The sequence below is a fragment of the Oryza brachyantha genome, chromosome 11, assembly GCF_000231095.2.
Source record: "Oryza brachyantha chromosome 11, ObraRS2, whole genome shotgun sequence".
NCBI classification, from domain to species: domain Eukaryota; kingdom Viridiplantae; phylum Streptophyta; class Magnoliopsida; order Poales; family Poaceae; genus Oryza; species Oryza brachyantha.
The window spans coordinates 15794672-15811262 of record NC_023173.2 but is presented as its reverse complement, the minus strand read 5'-3'; the positions used below and the strand labels follow the sequence as shown (position 1 = coordinate 15811262).

The following is a 16591-nucleotide window of genomic DNA, read 5'->3' as shown; positions in this document are numbered from 1 at the left end:
CTATTTCTGCCGTTTTGCTTTTTTTCCCCCCACTTAACTCTCTTCTTGTTTATTACAGAGGCTCTTTTAAAAAAATTACACAGTTTTTTAGTTCATATTTGTAATTTACAGAGGTTTTTTCTAGAAAAGGATAGTTTTATTATTAATTAAGTACAATATATTGTAACATTCCATTATAAAGCTTAAGCCGATAATGGTGTGATTTTTTAAAAGAAAAAAAATATAGGAGTTCTTCAAACAATTCAAATAAATCTATTTTACATGTTTGTAATACTGGTCAATCATTTTCTAATTATAAAGCTTGAGGGTGTCCGTGTATTGTTGGGAACATGAGGGTGCATAAATCGATAATTTAAGGTAAGAGTCAATCTTGATTCATAGGAATGCCGTAAGGACCAAAATTCGATCCATATCACAAGTGACAAAAAAAGAGGTAGAAATGTATGTATCCAAAGCTATATTAGCCAAGTGGTGATCAAAGTGAAATTTGGATCAGGATGTGTGAAAAACACCCTAAGGATTTCTAGCTAGCTCCATAAGGTGGTGGGCTAGTCAATTTAGGTTCGAAGTCTCACTTCTAGCTATTAAATTGATATTACGTACTTTTCTAATATCCGAGTTTGGACCAGGATCTGTGTGTATAATATATATGGGGATTTCCTACTATTGCAAAAAATAATGCGTCCATTTATGGAAAATGGAATCATATAGGAGTTCCTTCATAGAAAAAAATCAATAAATCTAATTTCTATGTTTGTAATATTGGTTAACACTTAACCAGTGATATGGTAATTTATAAAACTTCATAATATGGTGGCATCGCTGAAAAGCTTCTCTCAAACACGACCTTGGCAAACTGTTCTCTTTTTTTTTACTTAGTGCCACCTTCGTTTTTTTCAATTTGACGTGTTGTCTTTTGAGTCTACTTTTAATCATTCATTTTATTTAAAAATTTATATAATTATTATTAGTTTCTTTTTATATGGTTTCTTACTAAATACACTTTATAAGTGTATATTTGCACAAAAATTTTGAATAAGACGAACAATCAAATATAGATTTAAAAGTTAATGACATCAATTATATATATATATATATTGCTGCGCGCATTTCTAATTGACTCATGAATCATGCTCTTTTAATTTTTCAGGGAAATTTTTACGGTCCTTAAAAAATGTACCGAATTTTAGGGTTAATTTTACTATCTCAAGATACCAAAATTTTACACTAGAAAATATGATACATGTAGATACTTTCTTTAACGACCATAAAATTTTCCTCTTCTCAAGCTTCAAAGTGCGGTAGGAAAGTATATTCCAAACTGGTGGGCAATGGGATCATGCAAGTATGCATACACATGCAACTGGTATTCATGAATGGGAATCTCTTTCCAGTGGATGGATGGATGATCACCATGGACGCCTTAATCTGGTCGATCTGAGTGGAGAATAAGATGCCAGATAGTGCACTTTTTGCTTCCTACTCGTAGCCGCAAAATGATCTTTGCAGTGCAGTTCAGAATTTTTCTTTTCTTATTGGTGCCAAAATTTGTCTTCCCATCTCCTGAGAGGGATGAGCTTCTGATCTACATGAGATCCGATGCCCACTATAGGATGCTACTGCCCACGGATTGTCGGGAACTTGAGGAGGGTGCATAAATGGATCGATGCCACGGAGAACCCGATATGGTAAGAGCCAAGAATTAATGAGGCATTCGAAATACCATGACGACTTCGAAACTCGATGCATACGAACAAGGATATCCTAAGTGACAAAAAGAATTATGGAAGAAAGGTTTGTATAGAAAGATATATCAGTCGAGGGGTGACCAAAGTGAAACTTCGATAATTAGGTATCATCATTGGCCATGTATGAAGTGTTAATATTATTGCAAAGTAGGGTGACCTAAATCAGCATATGGGTCCAATTGTCCCCTTTGTCAGGTTATTTCAGTTATAGCTGTTGTATTCTGTTGCTAGAGGTAGCAGCCTTCTTTGTCTACCTCATCTCTAGCTATGCTATATTGCGCAAGTTTCCTTTTTTCTGAAAAATAATAGGACCAAAAGATTTGTGCAGCAGAGGTTATACTTATAGAAATTATCACTCTAATTAAGCTGCATTTATCTGGTTGATGCTCCTACCACACCACTATACTGAAGGAATCAAGAATCTGATGTGATCATCCCTGCTTACTTTTGGTGGTCAACTAAATTCAGATTCCTTTGTTTGTGTTAGGCAACACGATCGATCGCCAAGTTCTTCACCTTTCAACATGGTAAAATTTAGACAGCTTGGAAAATGACACAGGCCAAGAAAAGTCTTCAGCTGTGAGAGGCCACACTTAATTTGTCCTCTTTCACACTTGAAGCCTTGAAAAGATCTTTCCTTAGCTTTCACTTCAGGTTTAATTAGCTTCCAACCAACTTGAGATAATTGTATCAGCCAAATATATATATGCTTCAGCCAAGCTTATACATTGGTTGCAGAAATGAGTAGGTCACCTATCATATGCATGGTCTTAATTCTTGCCATACTGGCTACATATTTTTAGATATATAATTCTTGCCATGGTACATGGTTACGTGCCTGGAAAATTTTAATAATCTCGATGCCAACGAAAATACTAGAACCGCCCCTGACATATATATTTTGCAATAGAAACATTAATTACTGGGTGCGTTATTGATCGCAACTTGTGCTTAACATGTTGGAATATATATTCTGCCTTACTTGGTGCAATGACAAGTGGCCGGTTTTGGAATGCACTTCAGATTTTGCTAGGTTGCCTAGTTGCAAACTTTTTCAGGGAATTAGAAGAGATGGAAGATCTCAAGAACAAGTTGAGCACCTTGAAAAGGACAAACTGGGAAAAAGGAATTCTCTGCATCTGCACTACTACAACTCTGATGAATCTGCAGAATGTTAGTTAGCATGACCAAATCAGTCAGTCAATCAATCAATCCATCAATGGTGTGCTCCAGAGAGGATAAATACTGAGATGGAACCTGTCCCCTGGCCTTTTGCACAGTGAGATGATGTGGATGTCTGAAGTGCAGAGAAGTGCAATGCAAAGCAAAGCAAAGCTCATATATCGTGAGAGTTTATATTTGTGAGGTTTGGTGTGAGATATGTACAGTAGATGCATGCATGCATGTTGGCTAGTAGCTTTTGTTTTGTCCCCTTTGGTAATGGTGATGGTGATGCCTTGGCTTGGCTAGTTAGTTGACAGGTGCCTAATTACCTTTGTCTGCCCAGTGTTCCAATCAGGGCCATGTAAGTGGGAGCTTGGAGGTATCTCTTCTTTCCCTGTCACTTGCATGCATTTATGCTCTCTCTAGGAGCTCTTGGAGGGATTGGAGATGGTGATGTGCTTGCCAAGTGTGCGAACCGTGCGGCGACACGTGTTTGCGCTTGTTGTTTGATTAATTAACAATGGGAGCATTAATAGTGTCCTGCTCAAACTACCTGTATATAAGTGTGTTTGATCGGTTGTCAATTTTCGGTTTAATTAATTAATGTGTAATTGGGGTAGGTTATGTTCTAAGTAGAATTAGATTAATTGGCTTGTTGTTTAGCCTCCATAATAATAAGTTATAATGAGTCAGCTAAGCCACGGTTCATGAGTTGCCCTAGGAGGTCGAATCTCCATGTTTAAAGGGTAACATCGTCATTTTAATTGTGAGCCTAAACACGTAATACATTTTTTATTGCCAAAAAAATCAAAATGACAAAATACTACTCCCTCCATCTCTAAATGTTTGATGACGTTAACTTTTTTTTATACGTTTGACAATTCGTCTTATTCAAAAAATTTTACAAAATATGTAAAGCAATATGTGTGCATAAAAGTATACTTAACAATAAATAAAATGATATAAAAATTATATAAATTTTTGAATAAGATGAATGATCAAACGTGTATAAAAAAGTCAACGGCGTCAAACATTTAGTGACAGAGGTAGTAATAATCAATTAATTAATAAAATATAAAAATATTATTTTTAATCAATGACTGAGATTAATTTTACTAATACTGTAATACTACTAGTAGTATAATACTACCGGTAGAATACAAGTTTTTCTCTTATACACATAAAAGACACTTGAGTTTAATTAATCTGGTTTTGGAGACAGAAAAATCTTGCAGAGTTAAACTGAAGTCTGAAGAGAAAATTAAAAGGATTGGATAATAATGCAATTATATACAAATGGACCGTCGGCAAATGCAGACCGTCCATCGATGCAGCCGTCGCTTTAATGATTTTGTTTAATTACGACGTCGTGTCAACAAGGGTTCTTCAGGTCACGTCGATCGATCGGTATCATGCCGGTGCCCATCCGGAGTATTTGGAAGTTTGGTGGCCGTCATCTTTTTATTTTACAGTTAGCTATAGTGCATCTTATCTGCATCCATTATATATTCAGGCATATATTGCAATATTCTTCATGTCAAGAAATTGAAATGTTTGGTGATAAAATGCATACCTATGTCATGGGAGACTATGCCTCCGATATCTTCAAATGTATGCTTCAAAGCATCCACGTGAGACCCGTTTAGTTCCAGAAAATTTTTGGGAGAGGGATCACATCAACATATACGGTCACGTACATTTCAAGTATTAAATATAGTCTAATTATAAAACAATTTTATCATTTATAAGTATATTAAATATATTATTATAAACTTTGGTAAGATATATTTATCATTTTATCTGTTTTAAAATGATATATGACACACAATTTTATCCTAGAATTATATATTTTAGTTCTAATTTTATTTTTATATAATTTTTACTACATATACTAGCAGTATAGTATAACAAAATTAGATCTGTTAGAACCAAAATAATGGACGGCTCATACTCATTCGTGTGCACCTTAAAAAATCAAGAAAAACTATGTACATTCAACTTGTATTTGAAAAAAATCAGACACCTGAAATCTAGGGACTTTATGAAACCATTGCATTCGGTTCAGATCGAGGTGGTGTACTATGTGATAAATTGTCACTCGATCGATAGAATCACAAGTGTAAGGTAACAGGTTATGCAGTGAATTAAAGCGGATTGCAGAAGAAGATAAATCAGTCACTTAATTACCATTTGTAGTGTAATGAGGTATAAGAACTGTTTAATGACAGTCAGACACATGCATGCTCAGCAAATCCTGAATATAATTGCCATGTAGCTTAATCTTTTTGCGTGTGCAGTCTTGTGATTATTTAAGCATCGTCGGATGAGTGATGAGAACGAATGACCAGGCAAGAATGGCTTGACAAGATGATAGTTGCTGATGGTGAAATTAATTTAATAAGCTATAGCTAGCAATTCCCTCCGCTTTTTTCTATTCGATGTTAACTTTTAGTTCTAACATTTGACCATTCGTCCTATTTAAAAAAAATATATGATTATCATTTATTTTATTATAATTTAATTTATTACCACAGTAACTATAAATATGATTTGTAATTTTGCATATTTAGATAAATATTTTAAATAAGACAAATGATTCGAAAGTCAACAGCGTTAAATAAAAAAGCCAGAGGAGGTATTCTTCCACAAGTACACTGCACCACTGATCTAGGACCTTCTGATTCTGCACTGATTAATTAGCAATCAAATTAATTAGCATGATGAACTACATATTTAATTAGGAAGCAAGCATATAGGGATATATACGAGAGTAGAGACAATTTGCACGGATGGGTTTATTAAGGTTGGTGTACTCCCGGTCGGATGGATTGATCACCAAGAATGTCCTACGTGTGTCCCGGACATGTTGATTACAATCTTTGTTTCTTTTAGGGTTGGAGAAACGTGTCCATCAAACCCATCATCGATGTCTTCGTGTTGGGCATGCATGCATCATATATGCGTCCCTAGCTAATAAGCTAGCTAGTGATATAGCAATACTCTACATGATCATATATATATATATATATATATATATATATATATATATATATATATATATATATATATATATATATATATATAACCAATGTGTAAAGTCACCTTTATACTGTGGCATCATTAGCTAGGGGTATGCCCTAATAATGTTAAGATGCAATTAGTATATAATCCACTTGCTTGACTAGCTGACTACTTTTACCTAGCTTAGCTAACTGCTATAACCCTATTACTTGTAAAATTGGTGAACTCTCACTATTAAGCTTAGCATACCATCAATTCAAAATTGCCACAGTTTCATATCAAAACACTTTACAAACACAAAAACACATATAGATGCATGCATGCATATATGCTCATACTTACAAATGCACACATGATAATATTCTCTGTGAGCATCTCCAAAAGACTAGACTAGCATATTTGAAGGTTGACGGACGCCTCACTCTCGATAGATATGTTGCCTTTCGTTAAAAGAATAATTAGTTTTAAATAGAAGAACATGTGCTAAGTCTACTCAAACCCTGGTGGAAACGTTCTACCCGAATGAACCTAACCAAACTAAGCGAAGCTTTGTCTGCGGTATAAACAAATTGGACAACTAATATATAACTTTTCTTTTATATTAGTGACTGAAGTGCCAAGGGACAAAAACATTATGAAAGCCCCTCACTTTGAAGCAGAGTTCATCTGTTGTTCCTCAATAAGAAAATAATATTCTTATTGTGGAATAGGCTCTAATTAACTGAGACCAAATATAAAATAATGCAAAAGGACATATCATTCCATCATCTGAAACGGGTTTCTTTGTTTTCCAGCATGAAAATAATGAAATAAAAGATATTTTGGTCCATAAACTGTAACAAAGGAATTGTTGCTTGATCCATGGATGCACGCACCTTTAGAGTTGTAGGGCAACCTTGCAACAAAAATCAAGACAGGCTTTATCTGAAAGGGATATATTATGGCTGGCTTTTGACTAGACATCATAATTGGGCACATCCAGTTCATTTGTTTTTTTGACCAAACCACCTTTAATATGTCATTTCGATTTTATTAGTGTACTTCCCTTCTCATTTTGCGCATATACAACAATAAATACATAAATATAGTCTTTTGTCACTAGATGTGTGTACCATCTATACACAACACAATTGACGATATCTCTATATAATTGATTTTCTTTGAGCATGACTAGTAAATTTACTCAACATAATTAATTAATTTCTCTAATTTCATCTATAAGCAATCTGACAGGTATCTCTCATGCAATGCCAATTATATAAGCCATCTTTGGTATTTCCAATCCACATTCATGTCTCCTGTTAATTGCAAGATAGTCTGACCCATCTCCTCTTCTCCCTCTTCCTACTAAGATTTGGGCTGATGTGGCCACACTACTGAAGATAACTCACTAATGGACTTTGTCCATATCCATATATTCTCAGTGTACATTGATCTATCCAACCCCTCCTTGTTTCCTCTTGTTTGTTGGGACTAGGGACTAGGTACATTGGACCAATATGATCATAAACAGAAGATTGCAAATGCATCCAGCCCCAATATTCAGCATAATTGGCCCCCACCATGCATATAGATGGTAGTTGTTGTGCAGCTGTGCCTCCCTACCCAGGCACTGTGTGCTGTACTGTCTGTGGGCCTGCACTCTCTCCACATGCATGCGTGTGTCTGCACATAGACAGTGATCAGAATGAGAGAATATGAGTGTGTTCTTATCAACTACTATTCAAGTTGGATCCACATGTCCAGCTGCAAGGGCATCCAACTAGCTAGCTGCATGTTACACACCAAGGCAGCAAAATTTCTCACCTGTTTTTTAAGAGTTTTGTTTAGAGATTTGCTTCGGTCCAACAAAAAGTATCTTGCGGTACCAAATTGTTTTTCACCATTAGATCTAGTTGAGTAGGATGTGCACTGTTAGATCGAACGATCAGAAATGATTTAGTACCATGAGGTATCGGTACATCAAGATACTTTTTATTGGACTGAAGCAAATCTCTTTATTTATCATCCTTGAAATCGTGTAGTACCATATTTTTTAGTGTAAAAATTTAATATCTTGAAGTACAATGTACCTTAGGGTATAAAATCTTATACTAAAATTTTTAGTATCTCAAGATACTTTGTAAGGACGGTAAAAAAAAACCCTTTTTAAAGCCCACTCGATGCTCCTGTCTAAGCTTTTCATAGTTTATATTAGTCCTAGATGTTATCTACACATATACTACACTTTAAGTGCACGTTTGAGCCTTGCTATCACAATGATTTACACATGTACCAAGATATAGTTAATCAAAGAATTAGTGCATAATCTAATCTAGCAAGTGCATCTAATGATATATGGTGCCTTCAGGCATATGCATGCATGTGCAAATCACAAATATTAATAGCTTGTGAGGAGTTGTTAGGGGGAAGAGGTGGGTAGATCTACACGTTTTGTTCTCTTGCGAGACAAATCAGGGGAGGAAATGACTTGGCCATGGCACCTTGTGCAGCTGCGTATGTGTTGGGACTATCATACGGGGTCCGTCTATTTATTAAATGTTTGGAAATTTTAATTTTATTAATTAAATCCGATCATTTTTATTGGAAGATAATTTAAAGACATGCATGCAAGTTAAAAATCTCATACACACCCTTTCCTCAACCTTCGCATGTATTACGCGTGTATTTGATATAAAACAAAAAATCAAACGTTTGATCAATAGAAAAAATATATGAGATATATATGAAAATGGAACAATCATATATACTCTTCTATTTCAGAATGTAAGGTATTTTAGATGTCTAAAACACCGAATAATTTTTATTAAATATATATTTTTTAATAAAATTGGTTTTGAAGTATTGTTATGTTTAGAAACTTTATCAAACTTGAAAATTTTTGACATAAGACAAAACAAAATATCTTCCATTCTAAAACGGAAGTAACAATATAATATAATATTTTTTTATTAATTTCACCAAACACAAGGAAAGCATTTGCATTCATCAAGATAATTCCAGTTTACACAAGCAATTTATATAGCATTTTCACATCCATACCCAAGCTAGCGCATCGATCTTACCGGATGAAAAATTGGGGTGTGTTTGGGAGAGGAAGTTTGAGAAGTTTCTCTCCAGCAAGGAAAATGGGGTGGCTCATTTGTGCATAACTAATTAAGTAATAGCTAAAGAAAACTTGATAAAACAGATTAATATGAATTTTAAGCAAACACTTTCTTATTTTTTTTTTCAAAAAGAACACCCTTTGAGTTGCTTAAAAAATGTCTGACCTCAGAGTGCCTATGTATATCTTCATCTACATGTATAAACAACAACAAGGGATAAAATGCATACCTTAAAAAGTAATGGACGAAGTGGTTGTGCCTTGGGTTATTTGTGTCTAAGGCAAAGTGATATATAGAACTCATACAAATTATCACACGTGAATCATGATATCATAACTAATTAGGCCATATATATAAAGATACCATCTATTGTTAGCAATTACTTTGTGCAAGAGAATGATATACCATATTCTCGGATCCGGATTCAGTGAGATTGTCCCATGACATTTTCAGTAACATTGAGTCACTGATGTGTGGGACCCACATGTGCCTGAACCCACATGGGTCCCATATGTCAGTGACTCAATGTCACCGAGAATGTCACGGGACAATGTCACTGAATCTGAATCCTATATTGCTACTAAACCAAGCTAAAGACAGCAGGCTCTAGACTTCCTCCTTTAAAGATAGCATATTTGAAGCCCCTACGCCCTCAAAGGAAAATTGAGTGAGATTCACCATACAGAAGGTTGGTATCTATAAAGTTCACCATGTTGAAATGTGATATTGGTAGATCTACTGTGTACTGGATAGAAATTTTTTATTAAATAAACATTTTAAGCATATAATTTTAATACTAGACCACCGGGAAAACTATTTTTACAAATGAACCCTTTCACCATACTAGGAAAGATGGCGTGTGCAAGTAAAGTTACCATGCCACGCCAGGTCAATTGGTGTGGCAAGTCATCCCCCGTGGCAGTCATTTACGCTGAACTGGTCAACTGGGTGCTGACGTGCTAGGGGCGGCTGGCTTAGATGGATATTTTACACATTCTCATTGTTTGTCTCAATTAGGGCATGCCTATATATAACAATCTCTAAGTGCAGACTCTTGGAGTTGCCAACTAGGAAAATTAGTTTTCTAACATATAAGAGAGAAAATAGGAGAGTGAAATAGGCTCAATGACATGAACGAGGAAAATATATATGAGGACGCCAGACAATACTAGATGTAGTAAAGTCCGGTCTTCAATGAAAGTCCTCAACATATGCAATGGTGTTATTAGTATGTATTAATGAAGAGGTAGTTTCCTCTTGCACATGCTACCTAAGAGCCTATTTTTAGACTCTACTTTTAAACATGTCCATAGACTCTCAGCCACAATATTTATTTCAAGAATCCTAGCTAGACATAAAGTTTATATCTCTGGATTAAGGTTTTATCCTGCTGTTACAACATACCGTATTCTCTATGCAGTTGATCAGTATGTATGGCTCTTTTGTTGACTATTTATCACAGTACATATGTATTCTTAACCATTATTTTCATGCACAACTGTACAAATAAAGCTTTCGCTTTCGTTTTTACTAAAAAAACTAACGAGAAACACTAGTTACCCACAAGTTGCCTATGACTTATGCCCAAAGTCATCAATTTCCCCCAAAACAAATTATACACATTTCTAAGTACATTTAGTACCACGTTCATTTCACAGTGCAAGACTTTACAACATTTGCTAGCTTTATATGGATATTAATAAATCTATACATATATACGAACAATATATATTGATTAATATGAACTACAATATTGATCAATATGATCACCGTGTAGGTCGACTGCAATTTGTAGGCTGATTGCTATTGATAAATCTAGGTATAGCCAAAACATATTACGATATAAAACGGACGGAAAGTGTATGCAGTACGTACCGTTCTAGAGAATTTTTCTGCGGTTTTGTGCTGCGACTTTTGTATCACGTGTCATGAAAAGCCATCTAGAAGTAAAATTAGGGTTAGAAATCCATTTGTGAAATCTTCAGCTGGTCAACATTAACGTACGTTTACAAGGGAATCATAACTAGTACGCAAGTGATATGTTGCCATTTAGTTTTCTTAATTTGCATACATATATATGTGCTCCATCGCTTCGATGATCCAATCAAAAATGGATTTTAGCGCCTCTTAATAATTTAGACCCATCAAAACATATCAAATGTTTGACACGAAACTTAATTAGGTCATTTTGGTTGGAGAATATGACTGGAGGTGATCGATGTACTTTGATGTCTATTGTTAAATAACATACGTCAGCTAAATGAGGGCATGAGTTCCATGCTGGAAAACTGTGAATACTAATGTTCTGATAGGACTGATCCCGAATTATTTGACTTTTTTATTTGGATGATACATGCACTCAACCAATCAAATTGTGTACTTCAAGTACAAAATTTACTGGGAAAAATACACTATGAAACAAAGATAGTGGTCATCAACTCATCATATATGGTTGTAGAACTAGCAAATTCTACCAGAAGTATTCTCTGTATAGTTGTATCACTCAATATAATTGGCTAAGTTCAATAAAAACTTCTATTGTCTTAGAAGGGCTAAGATATTCCTCTTTGGTATCATTTTTACATATACTGTACAATATATACTCAATTGATCAGCTCTTAGATAACACTAGTGCTAACTATTGCTCACTCTGTTTCATATTATAAGATTTTCTGATCTTATCTAGATTTATCCATTGATCGATGTAGATTTGTATAAGTTTAGATTCATTAGCGTCATTATGAATTTAGAAAACATTAAAAAGTTTTATACCGTGGAACAAGGGTACCACCATAAAATGAAACAAAAATATCATCAAACAGTGGGCTATTCCCATAACATAGGCATGGCTAGCAAGTTGTGGCTACGAGAACATCATGCATCCAACTAACCAAACCAAATCTTTGCTTAACCCAAATTAAAGCATATAATTCCACTCCAGATAACAGCTAGGAATGAAGGGAAGGGACAAGCAATGGCATACAATTAATTAACGAGATATACATGACAGTGACATGGCTGACATCATGCATGCATGCTTTGGAACTAATCATGCAGTGTGTTTGGTTTCATTTGATATTCTGAGTTGTCCAAATCTGTGCAATAAATAACATTAGACCAATTGGTTTGATTTAGTTAATTGCCTCACACAAATCTGAGAAAGCTAGAGGGTATCAGCACATATATATTGCCAACCACTACATTAACTCTCTTGAGTCATGACAATCCAATCACATCCACGAATCTTGAATTGTATATTGACCAATCATGCAACAATAATCTATACTGTGAATCTGAACTAGTCTGAATTATCTGCATATAGTACTAGGTGTCTGCACCATTATATATATGATACATGATACATGACCTATCATTCAGCAAACATGGTCGATCTATATATATATAGTCTGCCAGCAGAGATCAGGGTTTTAAAAATTAGATGAAAAAATTGACTAAACTACAAAATAGGGTTTAATTGAGCAGTAACCATACATAAACCACTCAAGTTGGAAATAACAACAGTTTGTAGCTCATCAGTAGGAACCTGAATTCTATTTTCAAATTTCAAGCTAAATTAATAAACAATGGCGCATACCTTAGTCTAACTAGCTAGGTATAAAGGAATCATGAGACTCCTTGACTTAATTACCATTATCTTGTTGCAAATAACACTAGTGATGCAGTGATGACCAACAGTGGCTTTTCTCAGGCAATTCACCTTTTCAGGATTGTCAACTCAAAAAAATTTCGTACAGATTACATGACAGTACAAAGTGAAAACTGAAGTAATAATCCTAGTAAAAGAAAGAGATCAGCTTCTTCTGGAATAAAAGATTAGTGGGAGGAGATGTCCCAATCGTCCGGCAGCTTTAATTAATTTTTCATGCGAAGCTAGCTGATATGCATGTTTGACTTAGGATGACAGTAAGATAAGCAATATGTTTAGGGATCTGGCCAACTGGTAATCATGATAGTGCTAATCCTCAACACATGTGAATACAAGAGATCTAAACACACACACACTGCATGTCTAGTTGTCTGTTGAATGATTCTGCCGAAGTAGCAATGCACGCAAACATTCAGAAACAAAAACTGGACTCTGCTATGCAACCCCCAGCGAGCACACACATAAAGCTGTTCTCGTAGTTAAGAAATACTTATATTTGTGAACGGAGAGTAGCACAAAACATAGAGCTTGCTTTGCAAATAATATCTACAATAAAGATGTCTAGCGACAGATATTTGGAATAAATCTTAATTTGGGAACAAGGTATGACGCCTTAATAATAGGAGCTAGACAGATATTTGGAATAAATCTTAATTTGCGAACAAGGTATGACGCCTTAATAATAGGAGTAGGAGAGGAAATTAGGTTTTTCAAAACTGGAACGGAACTAATAATATGGTGCGTACGAAACACGTGAAGACGACGTTATAATTCGGCTGTGTAGAGGTTTCTGGGGTCACATAAGGATTTAAGGCAGCAGTTGGGAATATAATAGCTGGGGCTTGTTATCTTAGGCCTATCCTTTTCAAGGCACTCCATGGGAGCATCTTTCACACATTAAGATACATGAGCTCATTGGCCAAAGTGACTTGGATTTGTTTGGCATGCCTACAAAGGGGGGACCCACACATGGGCTGTGAAACTCATGACAGGAGAGAATCTTAAATCTCCTCTTCCTCCCTCCCTGCCTCTCTCTCACTAGATATCATGCATACATATGCCTGCCAACCTGTTTAATTCTCAGCAAGAAAACCAGAAAGGTCTTCTTGGCCCTGGCCTTGCTAGGGAGGTTACAAAGATCTTGGCTTGTTTGGGAGAGGAACAGAGGGAGAGAGGAGTACCTTGCTTTCTTCTTAAATCAGAGGGAAATTAGAGGTGAGGAGATGGGCTTTGTTATCTCTTCAGCTTGTTTCTTTCATGGCAGATGATGTATGTGTCACCTGCATGCATGCATGCATGTTTGGGAGTTCAGAGTATGCATGCAGATCTCTGTTTGTTTCTTTAGGAGTTTTTGGTTTGCATAGCTCTGTATTTTCTGTAATGAATTGTTCTTGGGATTTTCAGAAGGCCTAATGGCATGTTTCAGTCAATAAAGTCCATGAGGATTGTTCATTCTCTTCATTCTTTATTAAGAGCTCTTTTCAAAACATGTTTTACAGTTGTTCCAATAAGGTATGCAGAGCCGTCTTTTCTGACGAGAGGAAGAAGTGGTTCATGGAGTTAGAAAATGTTTTTATTTACTAGAAAAGTAGGAGTATGTCTCAACCAGTTACATCACGATTTCTGGATTTAACATTTTTAAGCTATGCTTTTCTGTATGTATGCAGATTTGTTTGCATAGTACCCTTTGTAGATATAAGTTCAAATGATATAAAATCTCTGTCTTTCAGTCTTTGCAAAGAACACCAATTCTGAAAGTTCTCTTCATGAATTAAGGCAATATGACAAATACATCAGTACTGAAATGTTGATCCTCTTGTTACCTGCAGGAGTTAAGTACATGCTATACTAGGAGACAGACAAACATAGAATTGAAGGAAACTAATTGCAGGTTAGATTCAGCAAAAGATGGAGAGGGAGCAGATGAGGATGGCCATCCTGAATCAAGAACAAACATTCAGACAACAGGTGAGCCAGGCAACACAACACTCTGAAGCTAAAAGAAAAAAAGAAAATTCAGAGCTCTGAATTGTATCAAAACTTCTCACCTTCCTCTGTTTTTCATCTGAAACTTTCAGGTTCATGAGCTGCACAGACTGTACCATGTTCAGAAACAGTTGATGGGGCAGATGCAGATCGCCAAGCTGAATCAAGCTCGAGCAGTCGCTGCTGAAGCCAAAATTCATGAGCAGAAGCCAAAATTCGAGATCAATTTCGCTGAGAATTCAATCAACCACCAGCAATTGTACAGCTTCCAAACGAACAAGATCTCTTCTTCCCCTGCAGCTGCAGCACAAAACGAAGAAGAAAAAGAATGCGACCTCGAGCTGACGCTGGCGACGGGGAGCAGCAGCAGCAGCAGCAGAAGCAGCACGAGCAGGCAGCACAAGGGCAAGGAGGTGAAGTCCTCCAACTCGGACTCCGGCACGGCGGTGTCGTCGACGTCGACGGAGTCCGAGCTGGCGCAGCTCAAGGAGCACCACCTCGACTTCGCGGCGGCGGCGGCGGCGGCGGAGACAGCGCCGGTGAGGTTCCTGACGAGCAGCGAGATGAGCAAGAAGAGGCAGCAGGTCGGCGCCGTCGTCGAACACGAGATGAACCTCCAGCCTCCGTGGCTCAACCAGTGCCTGAGCCTGAGGATGGCATGACGGGTTAGCTAGCTAGGAATCGGGAGTTCGACGATCGAGCTCGTCTTGCTGTAGATTGCGTCGAGGAAGAAGGAGATCGAGGAGGATCGATCGATGCATGCGATGCTGTCACGTGTACATCACAGAGCTAATTTTTTTTTTCTGCAAGAATTGGTAATGGGCATGCTGACCGAAAGGGTTGTCTCGCGTTCTTGATTCTTTCTCGATGGCCTCCATGGCGCACGTCGGCCGTCGTCGCGACTCCGGCCGTCCGGCGGGCGTTCCGCCGCACGGTGGTGAGCCTCTCTCGCTTTCTTCCTCTCTGCACCGTCGTGTACTCGGCGACACGTTTGGCAGGCGTGCCGCCGGAGCTCGCCGACGTGCTCTGCTCTGCATAGATACGTTGGTTAGATTAGTAAATATGAACTAGCACGAGCGGCTAGTCGAAAATCTCATATAGACGACCAAGTCAACGCAATCTGCGTCACACGTATACGATCGGACGGATGATGATACCTCGTCCTAACAATGATAATGCAATCGATTTGTACTGGTATTTGAAGATTAATTACTCTGATGGCTTTAGTGAAAACTGTCGTGCAAGCACAAGCATTAGAGGCGTCCGCGCACCAAGACCGTTGATTGCGATCGCACGGCCAGTATTTTTTCAGATTTCAGATCGCTACCATTAGAGCAAGTTCAATAGTATAACCAACTGCTGGCTTCAATTCATTTATAGTCAATCTAATAGTCAATTCATACAATAGTTACTTACAACATGGTCTCACATGTCATACACATATTTTGTCTTGGAGCTCGTGTACAGCTGGCTACAAATTAGTAACTTACCTCTTTTCTCTCTTCCCTCTTATCTCTTTAAAATATGCTTATAACTGACTTATAGCCTGCTATTGTACCTGCTCTTAGTAGAGGTGTAGGCAGATGAAGACAAAAACTCCCTCCGTCCCAAAATATTTTATGTCATTGATTTTTTTATACACGTTTGACTATTTATCTTATTCAAAAAATTTACATAATTATTGATTATTTTTATATCATTTTATTTATTATTAAATATACTTTTATGCATATACAGCTTTACCTATTTTAAAAAAATTTAAATAAAACAAATAGTAAAATATGTGTCAAAAAGTTAATGGTGTCAAATATTTAAGGAGGGAGGCAGGAGGGGAAGGAGTATGTATATAATTTAAAGCTTGAATAATCTAGACTTAGATACTGATATAATTATTTATA

General features: G+C 36.5%; 1 protein-coding gene across 1 annotated transcript; it reads left to right on the top strand.

Moving 5' to 3' along the window:
• Nucleotides 1–13705: 13705 nt before the first annotated feature.
• LOC102707256 lies at nt 13706–15542 on the top strand. The gene is made up of 3 exons (XM_040528849.1): nt 13706–13922; nt 14537–14675; nt 14786–15542. The coding sequence occupies exons 2-3, from the start codon at nt 14616–14618 to the stop codon at nt 15353–15355; spliced, it is 630 nt and encodes a 209-aa protein (XP_040384783.1). The 5' UTR covers nt 13706–13922; nt 14537–14615; the 3' UTR covers nt 15356–15542.
• Nucleotides 15543–16591: the final 1049 nt, after the last annotated feature.